General features: G+C 48.0%; 1 protein-coding gene across 4 annotated transcripts in view; it reads left to right on the top strand.

Annotated features, from left to right (window-relative positions):
- The window catches only part of TRPM1 (transient receptor potential cation channel subfamily M member 1), a 53974-nt gene that overhangs the window by 19635 nt on the left and 20357 nt on the right, over positions 1-13982 (top strand). For all 4 annotated transcript variants that reach the window (XR_008311484.1, XM_053272731.1, XM_053272732.1 and 1 more), the window contains exons 10-13: positions 1269-1403; positions 3388-3438; positions 9766-9906; positions 11407-11436. Coding sequence is in view for 3 of the 4 variants with exons in the window: in XM_053272731.1 (XP_053128706.1) it covers positions 1269-1403; positions 3388-3438; positions 9766-9906; positions 11407-11436 (357 nt within the window). In the remaining variant the exon portion in view is untranslated. The remainder of the gene's footprint in view (positions 1-1268; positions 1404-3387; positions 3439-9765; positions 9907-11406; positions 11437-13982) is intronic.

Genomic DNA, 13982 nt, shown 5'->3' with positions numbered 1-13982 from the left:
TCTAGGTGCAAAAACGTATATCTGAAGGGCCCTTAGTCTGTGGGAGGATGGGTTTGCTGCCAGATTGATGGGCTGGGCGTTAGAGCCCACAGACTGACTCATGTTCCCGCATACCATAATGTATGCAGATTATGGAGGTTATCTGAGGACAGCTCACACTTGGCTTCAGCAAGCTGGTGCATTAGGTGCCCTCAAACCATGCCCTCAAACCTGGGGGTTTTTCACACCTGTCTTTTAGTTTGCATCTCCTCAGGAATGGAAAAAATGGATCTCTATATATGATTCACTAAGGTTGTACGTGGCAAGCCCCGCCCACACAAAGCTTTATCAACTGAACAGAAGCAACGTGGTGATTGGGCAGTGGGGATTCCATATGCAGATAGGGAAGATGAGTGGGTAGGGGGCAAGTGAGTGAGCGAGCGGTGGGGAGAGGGGGAGGGGGAGGGAGTGAGCAGGCGGGGAGGGGCCGAGTGAGTGAGTGGCAGAGATGGGGGCGGGTGAGCAAGCGGTAGGTAGTGAGAGAGCAAGGGGCAGGGAGGGGGCAAGTGAGCAGCAGAGAGGGGGTGAGGGAGCAAGCGAGAAGTGGGGAAGGAGCGAGTGAGCAAGCAAGCAGGGAGTGAGTGAGCGAGTGAGCGGGGAGGGGGCGAGTGAGAGTGGGTGGCTGATACTGAGCAATAAAGCTGGGGCTGTGGTGGGGGGCAAGGAGAGCAACAAAGTCCTAGCGCACAGCTGCTCTGTGTGGGTTCCGCTAATAAATACATAAATAACGGTGCATTCACATATTGGCCAGATTTACCCCCAAGTCCCTGGAGCTATCAGGGAGCACTTCACACACAATTTGGGGTTTTTTCATTGTGCGTTAAGAGTGTAGCCCAATTTATATCCGAGGTAAAAAAAATCCACTTTTTGCATCGTTTGGGCGGGGGGGGGGGGGGACTCTGAAATCACAGTAAACTTGCAGTAAAGCCTACTGTCTGAAAATGACCCAGGTACAGGACATATAGAACAGAGAATCATGACCTTTATGTGGAGACTATTGCAACAGTCCCCATATGCTCCTCTGCTGCTCACGTGGAGATCACCACAAATGGGTTGGCCCTCAGCTTAACAGAAGTGCAGCATATATATAAAGTGGCCCACAGATAACAGAGAAATCTTCTCAGCCACGATTTCTGGCAGTGCCAGTCTTCCAAAATGCTGTCTGCACCGTATTTGATTCCGCCTGGCATTTTCCATTTGTCATGCATGGCATCTTCCACCGGTTGCAGGTAAATTCCCTGGAGCAAGCAATGTTGGATGCCCTGGTATTGGATCGTGTCGACTTTGTGAAGCTTCTGATTGAAAATGGAGTCAGCATGCAGCGTTTCCTGACCATCCCCCGACTGGAAGAGCTTTACAATACTGTGAGTGAGGCTGCACGCTTCGAAAGCACCCTTGGGCAGCCTTAAGCGACTCCTTGGCAGTATAGCTCAGTCCGAGAGGGTAAAGCGAACTGGCCAGGATGAGAGTAGCCCGTGGCCAGGAGCTGCTACAATTCACATGGATTGAATAGTAGGGGTGTGCAATTCAGATTTTCGGTGTTTCGATTCGGATCTGAATCAAAACACCTCTGATTCGTTCTGTATCCAGATCTGGCCCTTCCGAATCACCCCCGATTCAATTCGGATCCAAATTAATCCAAATCCGAATTGATTCAGATTTTTAAAAGGGTCCTGGGGCCAAAAGAGTGGGGTCGGGTGGTAGTACCTAATGGATGGAAGCTACCACCCAAATTGCAGAGGGATTGGGCAAAGGGCTGATTTTTGGTGAATTTTTGAAGTTTTCGTGTCTTTGGGGCAGATTTGGGGCATAACGTGGGATCTGGGCCAAAAGAGTGGGGTGGGGTGGTAGTGCCTAATGGGTGGAGGCTACCACCCCAATTGCAGAGTGATTGGGCAAAGGGCTGATTTTTGGTGAATTGTTGAAGTTTACGCGTCTTTAAGGTTTCCCCCCATTAGGTATAATGGAGGGTGTATTGCTTCACGTCAGGGGGAAAGGGGTTGGTGTGGGGTTGGTGGTAGTGCCAGGTAGGGGCAAGGAAGCTACCTGAATTTTTTAAAAGGATTTGGGCAGCGGGCTGATTTTGGTGAATTGTTGAAGTTTACACGTCTTTAAGGTTTTTTCTCATAAGGTATAATGGAGGTTTCAGCAGCCCCATAAGTGCACTTGGGGGGTGCTGGGGTGTCCCAGAGCGAGTGGTGGTGTAGTGCACATAGGGTGCCAACCACCCCCATGGGTTTCTAACCCATGGGGTACAGGGTTCTGTTGTTTCTGAGGTGTTCTGAGTGTAGATTCTATGATAGCAAATGAGAGCAGAGTGGATTCATGGTGTCTCATTGAAAACCACCCAACCCCAATATTTTGCCCCTGGGACCTGAAATTCGAGTAGATGTCACATCAGACCGTTTTGCATTGAAGTCAATGGGAGGCAAAAAGGCGGGAAATTCAAATAGACGTCATTGCTCAAAATGGAGGGGGAAGAAGAAGGCATTTATTGGCCACAAAATGGAGGGCTGAAACAACAGATATTTCGGAGCCCAAACGGGGGTGATTCGTTTCGGCTCCGAAAAATTTCGGATGGCTAAAGGGTGATTCGGTTCGGATCCGAATCACCCGAAATTGGCTGTTTCGGGTACAGATCGTTCTGTACCCGAAACGTTTCGCACATCCCTATTGAATAGTGACAGAAGGCTTTTGTTTTTATTAGTTAACTTGTATATTTGAAAGTTTTCTTGGCTGTATTTCAAACACGTTTTCCTAGATGGCTAATGATGCAAAAAGTTTTTTTTAATCCAAATTAACATGAGAATTATTTAAAATCCCCATCAGCAGTTAAAAAAAAAAAAGCTCAGAAATAAAAGTAGCAAAACCAAAAAGCCAACAAGTAACGACAGAAATAAAATTGGACATATGACGCTGCCATTTACTGAGTCAGACCATTGGTTCCTTTAGCTTGGTATCGTCGACCCTGACTGGCAGCAGCTCTCCAAGGCTGCTGATATGAGTTCTTCTGTGGCCTACCTAGATTCCAGGTATTGCACCAGGGATCTTCTGCATGTGAAGCTGGTGTTCTACCTGCTGTCTCCAAAAGTATTCCCTAAAAGTTTGGGAGAACCGAATTGTCTTCTCTGAGCACCAATGAGACAGCAAACCAGGTGGCAACCAAGAGTCTGCAGAGAGAGTATTCCACAATTGGGGTACCACTGTAGAAAAGGCACTGTCTCCATCAGACCCTAATGAACATGCAGATTGTAATGCAGATCTTAACAAACATCCCATGGGAGCAGAAAGTCCTTTAATTAAAGCATTTATATTTCCTAATAGTGTCTGGGTGTTTATCTGTTTCAGAGACTGGGCCCACCAAATACGCTGCACTTGATTGTCAGGGATGTAAAAAAGGTAAAGTTATAGTGTTTGGTGGGGGTGTGAATGGGATGGGCTAAATGCTGTTGACCATTTTCTTCAGTGGTATACATCTGTGGGATAAGAGAAATAATTGTGGGTCACTGGGTCATGTGTAGCCTCTAAAATGTTAGTTCAGCCTATGGGATGACTGGGGAGAACCCAGCTTTTCATCAACGAAAAGGTTGGCTTCTAGACCAGAGATTCTCAACGTTGGGTCCCCAGATGTTATTGGACTTCAGCTCCCATAATCCCCAGCCCCAGTGGCCTTTGGTTGGGGATTATGGGAGTTGAAGTCCAATTACATCTGGGGACCCACCTTGTAGTCAGTGATGCTTATTTGAAAATGTGATTGCAAAAACACTGAATCATTTGAGAAGATGGGCCATGGCCAACACCTGTTGATTTGTGACCTTTAAAGTTGTGCATTGCATGTTTTCCTAGTTGTCCAGTGTATGAATCTGCCTTAAAAGGAGTCAGACTATGGTCCCTCCAGCCCTGCGGCTCAGGGAGTGTCTTCTTTCCCAGCCCTGCTGTCTAACTAAGATCCTTCCTAGCTGGAGATGCCAGGGATTCTTGAACCTGGGAATCTCCCCACGCAAAGCATGTGCCCTATTATTGAGCTGCAGTCCGGGCTGCATCTTGAGTCTGTCATCTCACACACTTGCACCTTTTTGAAGCAGCAGGGATCCCTTTCAATGCAGTGGAAGCAACATAATCATGGAAGGGTGGGGAAGTAACTTTCCTAGAGAGCAAGAGGTTGCTGGTTCAAATCCCCGCTGGTCTGTTTCCCAGATTATGGGAAACACCTCTATCAGCGATATAGGAAGATGCTGAAAGGCATCACCTCACACTGCGTGGGAGGAGGCAATGGTAATCCCCTCCTGTATTCTACAAAAAAAACCCAAACCCCACATTGCTCTGTGGGCGCCAGGAGTCGTATGGCTCTTGAATCCCCCTGCTGGTGGAGGACTTAATTGCAAGGTTAGCATTCCTGTCATTCCCTTCATAGAGCTGGATGGGAAACATTGCTTTTTGATGAAGAATATATAATAATTATATGTTGCTTCTTTCATATGTGAACTGGTAGATCAATCTGAAGGAAATCTTGTTAAACATCTGCTCTCAGATAAAGATGCTTCAATTTCTATTTCTGTGGCTAAGTTTAGTTATATTGCTTTTAAGAGGTATAATGAGACAGCATCCTAATTGTAAGCTGTGTGTGTGTGTGTGTGTTTTACTAGTTTTTATTCTCTTTGGTCTAATGACTGTAAAATTACAATACTATCTATCTATCTATCTATCTATACACACACACACACACACACATTGATTATAGCTTATTATCCTATATAATAAAAGGCTAAGTGAGTGGCCGTGGCCTTGGAACGTTGGGGATCTGCGTCCCTGCCTCCCTGGGCTGTTCTGGGCCTGCGCGAAGCGCAGGCGCAGAACAGCCCAAGGGAGATAGGACCACCGACACCAGGCGGCCATGTTGGCGGCCGCAACGCGAACGGGAAAGCCGGGGGGAGGGTAGAGGCGGCGGCAAGAGGACCGGCCATGCCGCGGGGAGGGTAGAGGCGGATTGGTGGCCAGCACTCTGGGCGGTGGCGGCACCAGCCCAGCCGCAACGCGAACGGGAAAGCGGGGGGAGGGTAGAGGCGGCGGCAAGAGGACCGGCCATGCCGCAGGAAGGGAAAGACAACAGGGGCGGGTGGCACTCTGGGCGGCGGGGGCAGCACTCTCCACCCGCCCAGGAGGCCAGAGTCCAGAAGCGGCGATGGCGAGCCCAAATAATTGCTGCCGCCCGCCCTCCCAGCTGCCCGAGTCCCCCTCACCCGGTTAGGAAGTCCATATTTTGAGAAAGAGAGGAGCTCGCAAGCAGAGCTCCTCTCTGTGCAAAGGCTCTGCCCAAACTGGCGCTATGGACGCAAAGGACGCAATAGGCGTCCTTTGCACCCAAAGCGCCAGTTCGGAAGAGGCTTTGCAGAGAGAGGAGCTCTGCTTGCGAGCTCCTCTCTGCTTCTCAAAATGTGGACTTCCTAACCGGGTGAGGGGGACTCGGGCAGCTGGGAGGGCGGGCGGCGGCCGTGGTGGCATTTACATGGGCCGAATTGGCCCTTAATCATGGGGGGGGCGGGAGAGGAGGAATCGTGGGCGCATGGTGGCACACCAACAGGAACAGCGATGATTGTCTGGGGGTAAGGTAGGTCCATCCCTGCAATTCCCGCTGCTTGCCCTCTCAGTCATGAGCATCTCTTTCTGGAATAGAGCCATAGCACATTTATGATGCTTTACATGAAAGCAATACAAGCACAGTTGATGCAGAAAATGTAAATCATTAAGTGTTTAAAGCATCCTGGGAGAAAATCCTTCATCCAGAAATCACATATTTTACAAAGCTGTGCAATTATAAATGCAATAAAGAAGGGGAAACGGGGTCCTTGGGGAAGAGTTAAGGATATGTGTTTCACCTATAAAGTTCCACTCTATGTAAAGTTTGAAAGTCTTAAGTTTAACCTTGGTTCTGATTTTTGAGCTGTTTGAATTGTATTTACTTATTTGCTAATCAAAATACTCTTGCCAAGGACTCTCACCCCTGCAATACTGATGCATACTCTAAACCTCAACTTCACCTTCAAATTAGGCAGGATTTTCTTCCTCTAAGCATTGATATTATTTCAGGGTGAGGACAAGAGAGAGGAAGAAGGAATTAAAAAACAACAACCAGCCAAGCCCATTATAGAAAGAAAAGAGGAAAAGACATGGAGAAGAATTAAAAAAGGGGGGGGGAGGAGAGCGAGAAAAGGAAGGAAAGAAAAGAAAGGAACAGAAACAGAAAGAAAACAGAAACAAAAAGGGGGGGGCAAGAGAAAGGAAGAAGGAAAAAAGGGGAAGAAAAAAACCTAGCGCCCGTTATTATAACGGGCTTAAAAATACTAGTAATGATATAATCAAACCACGAAGGACACTGAAGTCCATCCCTCGCCTCCCCCCACCTCACACACCCTTATGTCTGGATAACAAACTAATATTTAAACTTGACCAAATTTAAAGCCTGGTTTTCAGCAGCGGCTCGTCCTTGAGCCAGGGAGGCTCCAAAGGCCGCAAAGCTGCCTCTGCGTTCCTCCTCCGTCTCTGCTCCTCGGTCTCCTGCCCTGCTTGGGAGGCTGACCACGCAGCTCTCCCTGGCCAGTGGCCCACCTGCCGGCCGCATGGCTCTCAGGTGGGGCGGGAATGAGAGGAGCAGCCCAGGCTGCCGGGAAGCAGAGGCAGCTTCACTCCTCTGGCTCGCTAGGACCAGCCTCTACGGGTGCCTTTGCAGAGCAGAGCAACCCAGAGGGCTAGGATGCTGGATCACCTTCCCCCTGTAGAAAGACTAAAGCGTGGGGGGGGGGCTTCGTTGGGGGGGAAGGGTGACTAAGGAGGGGCATGATCGAGGTGTTAAAATTGCTCATGCCATAGAGAATGTGAAGTCTCCTTCCCTTTCTCGTAGTACTGGAACTAAGCGTCATCCAATGAAATGAACCGGAAAGACAATCAGGACAGACAACTTAAGTGCTCCTTCACAGAATGCATCACTGGCATGTGGAATTCTGTGTTACAAGAGGCAGCGGTAGCCACCAGCTTAGGTGGCCTTTTACAGGGATTAGACACATCCACGGAGAAGCTGGTGTATATTGAATAGAAAGATGGGACCTCCAGCTTCAGAGGCAGTATACCTCTGAGTCACCTCTGAGTAATGAGGCAAGCAAACCATAGGGGAAGGCTGTTTCTGTTGTGCTTTCTCGTGTCCTTCAAGAGGCAGCAGGCTGGTTGCTGCTGCTAGAAACCTTTGGCCTGATGCAGCAGGGCTTTCTTCATGTGTTTGTTGGGGGAAAGGGGGACCACCGAGAGAAAGGGCACATGAATTCTTGGAGCTCTGGCTCATATCAGGGTGACCTGATATTTGCAGGGGAGGTTGGGGAAGGGGGCTCCAAAGGCCTTTAGGTCCAGGCTCCAAAATTACCTGGGTGCACCTCTGTCAGGGTCTGTTCATTAGGTGAAGTGTATGGATGCTGCCAATTCATATGTTTCATTGCTGGCATTTCTCTGTGTCATTAACATGCTGTTGTCTGTTTCTCCCATCTCCCTCTTTCCATCTCCCTCTCTCCTTCCATCGGATTCCCATGGCTCATTCTCATTCAGCGACTCTCTGGGGGATTTGGATGGGTTAACATGGAGGTGAATGGCTTGCTTAGAATGTAGCATTTTCATCATAGTCCGTTCTTGTTTCATGTTTTTGGTAGACTAGACCTCCCCGCTCTCTCTTGCACATAAAGGACATCCAGATTAAACAGTAAAGCATTGTGTTCAGATCAAAGGCCTAGGATGTGTTCCAGATTTTAATATTACTGTCCAATCTCCTGCAATTTGACAGTCGAGGTTATACAACCTGCTTGTTTTCCAAATCTGGGCTGCGGATTAATCAAAAGCTTGTTTGGCATTGAGATGCTAGGAATTGTTGTACATATGAGTTTGCTAAACAGCATTGGGTGGCCAGATTTCTGGCCAGGTTCTGGTTTCCTCTCTGATGAAGCAGGAGAGGACAGATACTGTCTGTCTTCCCAAAACTGCCTCTCCTATCTGACTCTCATTCCTCTTGGCCACTTAAACTGACTGAAGAGCACTGGACCCTCCTTCCAGAACCAGGTCTCCCAGCCCTGAAGAGGCCTTGGGCTGGTTTGCTGAGAAGTCTATGATGAACCTGCAGCTCCCTTATTCTTCTCCCCAGGAAGAAGCAAGCACTGCTTGCAGGGTGACTGGGGAAGCAGTGCAGGCCCTGAGAAGGCTGGAAAGGTACCTGTAGAAGTCAACAGAGCAAGTGGCTGCTACCAGCATCCAGAGCCTTCTGGGTGGGCGTAGGGAGTTCAGTCCCAAAATGCAGTGTGGACTGACATGGGAGCCTCATTCAGGATGCTAGCGGTAGGAGAGGCTGGCTGCCGTTTTGGTGATGAAGCTCCCTGGGTAGACTTGGGCCAATCTGTCTCTTCCTCTCAGCCTAGGTGGTTGTGTGGAGAACATGGGGGAGAAGAGCCTCGCAGGTCCTCAGAGGAAGGTGGGGTACCAATATGGCCATCTTAATGGTGCTGGTGTGATTCAGGCTTGGATAGATAGTAGCATGCATCGCTATCTCCCCTGTTCTCCAACTGGACTGCTGCTCCAGCTGTATCCTTTAATGGCAGCTGACTGTGCAGCGTGGCTGATAAGTATACCATCAGTGTAAGAGGACAGGGCACAATCCACCAAGGAGGATGGCTCCAGCACAGACAAGGCTTGTCTGCAAGCGGAGTTCTTGGAAAATTGTACCTCAGTGATTTAAAGGCCCATTTTCTATTTTACTTTTTTCATCTGGGAATTGGGTACGGATGTATTATTGCATGGGGGAGGAGAGCCCCCCCCCCTCAATGCATTAGACAAAGAGCTTTGCGCCATGTTTAAAAGAGAAAATGATGTTTTGAATAGTTAAAAGCTTCAAAGAGGCAAAAGCTGATCAGATTAAAGTTGCAGATATAAAACCCATTCACAATACACAGCCATTTTAAAATGCTGTCCAAGGTGCCATTTTAAAAGGGAATGGTGGGTTTCATGGAGCCGTTGGGGAGTTCCGCTCTCCTGTAAATCTGCCCTGCTGCCTGAAGCGAAATCCTGGCCTTGTGAGTCCAGATTCTGGTGAGCTGGGGGATTTTGCAAGACAAGCATTCATGGCTTTGCCTCCAGATCTTTGAATTAAAAGTCGCTAGGGGTTGAGAATTAATTGGGGAAAGCCCATGCAGCGTCACCTGAATGCTGCTCTCAGTCCCAATAAAACTGAGGTTTTATTGGGCGAACATAGAAATCCATTTACCAAGGATGAACGTACATCCATGACAGGAGCTGGTTGACCACAATGCCAATCTCAGAGGAGGCTATAACTTCTGCCTCTCCAGCTGTTACTCAAGGTTATGATATTGCATGTGGGAACAGAGCAACCTGCGGGATCTCTCAATTAGCTGGGACCAGGTGCGTAGCTAGGAGAGAGGGGGCCTGTGTTCGCCCCTCTCCCCGGTGGCCCCTTGGAGTGAGGGAGATCATGAAGAAAATTGGGAGGGGTGGAGCTGGGGGCCCAGGTTCTTTGACCCCATCTGTTCAATCATAGCTACATTCCTGGCTGGCACCTCTGACCAAGGAGACTCCAGACCTTCTGGCAATCTTCTAGGCAGATTACTCTCATGAACAGCCTATATGTTCAGCCTTTGTTTGTATCTCTCTTCAAAAGAATACTTTTGGGGGGTTTTTTTGCAGGGAAATCTGCCACCCGATTACCACATCAGCCTCATCGACATTGGCCTTGTGCTGGAATATCTCATGGGAGGGGCATATCGCTGCAATTATACACGGAAGAGCTTCCGAACTCTTTATAACAATTTATTTGGACCAAAGAGGGTAAGGAAGATTTGAGCCTCTTCTTTCCCATTATCTGAAAAATTAGGCCTCTGTGTTTCCATCTACTTAATCTTAGTGCATGTGGTGGACACTGAATTTTGGCTTAATCTCATCTTAAAACCCATCCCCTCCAATGGATGTTGCTATCAAGTTTATTTGACTGTTCCTCCCCATAAGAACATAAGAATAGCCCTGCTGGATCAGACCCATCTAGTCCAGCATCCCGTTTTGTACAGTGGCCCACCAGATGCCGCTGGAAGCCACAGGCAGGAGTTGAGGGCATACCCTCTCACCTGCTGTTATTCCCCTGCAACTGGTACTCAGAGGCATCCTGCCTTTGATGCTGGAGGTGGCCTGTAGCCCTCCAACTAGTAGCCGATGACTGACCTCTCTTCCCCAAATAATATGTATTCATTTATTACAATTATATTCTGACTTTCTCCCATCATGGTACTCCGGACAGTACATGTAGGCCTCCCAGGTGGTTTCCCATCTAGGCACTGACTTAGCTTCAACATGGTGGCTGCATCAGGTGTCTTCAGCCCTTGCCCGGGAATGAAAGCTGTATAGTTTTTGTTGTAGTTAATGTTTGTAGACACTCCCTTTCCAATAGCAGCTCATCCTAATGAGCCTGGGGAGCACCAAACAAGGCGCACAGCTCTACCTGATGAATTGCTAGCCTACAGGCCGAGCGGATCTCTTTACCACTGGGGCAGGGAGGGATGGGAGAGAGAGGAGCCACCATTGCTTGTGGGACCCAGAGGCAGCTGTGCCTTGTTTGGTGCCCGCAGGCTCATTAGGATGAACTGCTACAACCCCATTAATCTTGTTGGGTGTCTGAATTCAGAGGCTTTGGGACTAGTGAAACATGTAGCCCAAACTGGGTTCAGCTGCTCACGTGCAATGCTGGGATATGCATGGATCCTGACACTGCCCGCCCGCCTAACCCTACTGTTTACACCAGCATTTAGCTGAGGTTTAAGGGCACGATCACCCCCTTGATCTGGGGGGTCCTGTGTGTGCTCGGACTGCTTGCAACTCGAGCACACACAGACAGAGTTGGGGGCCTAGAGCACCTGACTCATGCACGTATCCCCCCAATGCAACATACTCATCCTGCAGTGCACTGTGGGATATCTGGAGGCCGGGACACATTGTCCCAGCCTCTGCAGACCCATGCTGCCAGGAGCAGCACGGATCGTGTGGGCGCACAGCGGCACATCGAAGAATGGAATGGCATTCTTCTGGGGGAAGGTAGGTTTGTCCCTGCCTCCCCACTCCCTCCCACCCACCCGGTTTTGTGAACAGCCCTATTGTGTTAATTTATAGGAAAATCGCATTACAGAGGATGGAGCTAGTGTAGAAGTCTGCCTAATAAATATTAAAAGTATTCTCCCTTTGAAAGCTAAAGAAAGTTCTGCAATTCATCAACATGGTTAATGTTAACAAACGTTCTTTCTTCATAAACTAAATGTTGCTTTCTTTTTTTGCAACATGCAGCCAAAGGCTCTTAAGCTTCTAGGGATGGAGGTAAGTTGCTTTCGTCACCTAGATAGACCCCGCCCCCCCCCAGCCGTTCTCCATCCACTGTCCAGGGCATGTTGACTGCGTGGGCAGAGTGCCGTTAAAAGTAATGGGAGGAGGCCAATATAAGTGATCACAGAAGCATCCCTTTCATTCTGAGCGCATTTGATCTGGCTGGCATCTTTGAACTTGCAGGTTATCCCTGAATTACAACCATAGGATATTCCTCTGTTGGAAGAAGTAACAGCAGAAGAAGTACAGGGATTTCTCACCTCAGGGTGAGATTTTCAGTTGTGTTAATTTTGATTCTCAAGAAATTCTAGTATCAGATGTGGAAGCAGAAAATATAACTAGTTTATCAGTACTACTAGTTGATCAGTACACAAAACGTTATACCAGGGGTTCCCAACCTGTGGCCTTCCAGATGCTGCTGAACTACAATTTCCATCAACCCATTTATTGTGGCTGGGGATGATGGGAGTTGTAGTTCAGCAAGATCTGGAGTGCCACAGGTTAGGAATACCCACCCACCCTGTGTTATACTGTTGGAGAAACTGCATACAGCAGAACATTGTATTATTTGCAAAATCCAGCTCTCCAGTTCAGACGTGTTGCTTCTGATCCGAAGATGGTCATGTGCAAAACAAAAAAACAAAGACCCTTCTGTGAGAGCTGTTCATACCAAGGCGTTTTGGCACCAGAGGTGCAAAATCCAAACAAAGCCCTTCTGTGACCCCTACAGCCCTCCATTCCAACATGCCAATTTAATACTGGAGCACAACCCAGCAGAGAGTTCTCCTGTGGAGATCCATTCAAACTGTCAAGAGTTCACAAGAGCACAACTCCCAGTAGGGCGCATGCAGGAGAATTTCCCAGTGGATTGTGCCCCAGTCAGACTTCCCCAGCTCCAATTCTGCCACCATTAATGGCACCAAACGCCCTTTACTTGAAGTGGGAAGATTCACAGTAAAGCTGCCTTTCCCCCCAGCAAGGAAATTTCAGAGACAGACAGGCCCCGCTATTCATATTTCCATGGTAGATACCTGTTTGCATTTGACTGCAGAATTGACTATCTATATACTGCTGAGACCACAAGTATATGTCCACTCTAACTTTGCCTGTGTCTTCAGGCTTACACATATTAGAGCAAAACAATAAATCTGTTCTCCACACCCACATGGTTTTTACCTGTCCTGAACAGAGATGTGCAAATGGATTTGAATCAGATCTGGGCGAGATGAATGATTTGAATTCAAATCAAATCGTCCCTAAAAGGGTGATTCGACTGGAGTTCAAATTGAAATTTTGAAATTCAATTTGAGAGACATGTGGCATCTTTTAAAAACAATTCAGGCCACCTGGTTAGTTTTTAAAGGTGGCAAAACAGGGTCAAATCAATTCAAATTCAATTAGAATTAGAATTTAATTTTCAGACCAGATTTGAATTCAATTCAAATTCAAAACCAACTTTAAGAATTCAATTTCCATTTGAAACAAATTGAAAAATTCATTTCGTGCACATCTCTAGTCCTGAGCAGCAAGATCCTAGCTGATCAGAGGACCAGCCCTTTATTGGCCAGTGCCCCACTAAACATAAAAGGTGGGGCTGTGCATCTTCCAAACAACTGTTCCACATGCACAGGGTACCTGCTGCATGAGAAATAGGACCACTGAATTGGGGTGACCCATGAAACCTTGTTGCATCATCACCCTATAAAATAATACATGACTTTTATTGGAACTTCTGACAATATTTTAGGTGTCAAATTCAAGCTATAATGATGTGTTCACTTTGAAGAACAGTGAACAGTGTTCACTTTGAAGGTGAACAGTGCTGTGCAGGAAATGGCTACAGCTTTATTCTAAATAGGCACATATTGTTATATCACAGTTAAAATCAGTTAGAAGATGTATAAACACAAAGCAGTGCCTTCAGGCCTGAAAACTGATAAGCAGCTTTGCACTGCAGAACGGAAGCATAAACAATGCTTAATCTTCTTTGTAATCTCTTTGTCTTTTCTAACAGCTATAGGGCACCATGTTCATCTCGACCAAGATAGGATTTAAAGAGCTTAAAATGGACAGCAGTGTCCCATATCCAGAGATGCACATGTTCAGCAAGCCATGCATTGCTGCAGTGCATATCTGCTAAGGTTGACAGCGCCAGTCCCTTGGCTTGGAAGGCATGGGAGACTGGATCTGCCCACTCAGTACAGAAGGAGGAGGAAAGAGGGACTTTTATTTGGCACTGCATGTACAGAAATGGCAAGCACAGCATCAAGTGCTAGATTGATACCTGGGGTGTAGTGTCCGTTGCGCGAACAGGTTCAAAGAACCCGGGCCGTCATTCCCCAGGGGCCACATCTGGCCCCCCAGCCACACCCCTGCGTCTGACATCAGATGCAGCGGGCGTGACAATGTTAGCAAACAGGGTTGGCTTCTCCCTGCTTGCAAAGGCGAGGAGAGGCATTCCCAGCCAGGCTGGGAGCCCAGCACTGGCTGAAACCTCTCAAAAACGGAGCTGCTTTCTGCCGGAACCTGTAGCAGTCAAT

Source organism: Hemicordylus capensis, chromosome 10 (assembly GCF_027244095.1).
Source record: "Hemicordylus capensis ecotype Gifberg chromosome 10, rHemCap1.1.pri, whole genome shotgun sequence".
NCBI lineage: Eukaryota > Metazoa > Chordata > Lepidosauria > Squamata > Cordylidae > Hemicordylus > Hemicordylus capensis.
This window is presented reverse-complemented; position numbering and strand designations above follow the sequence as displayed.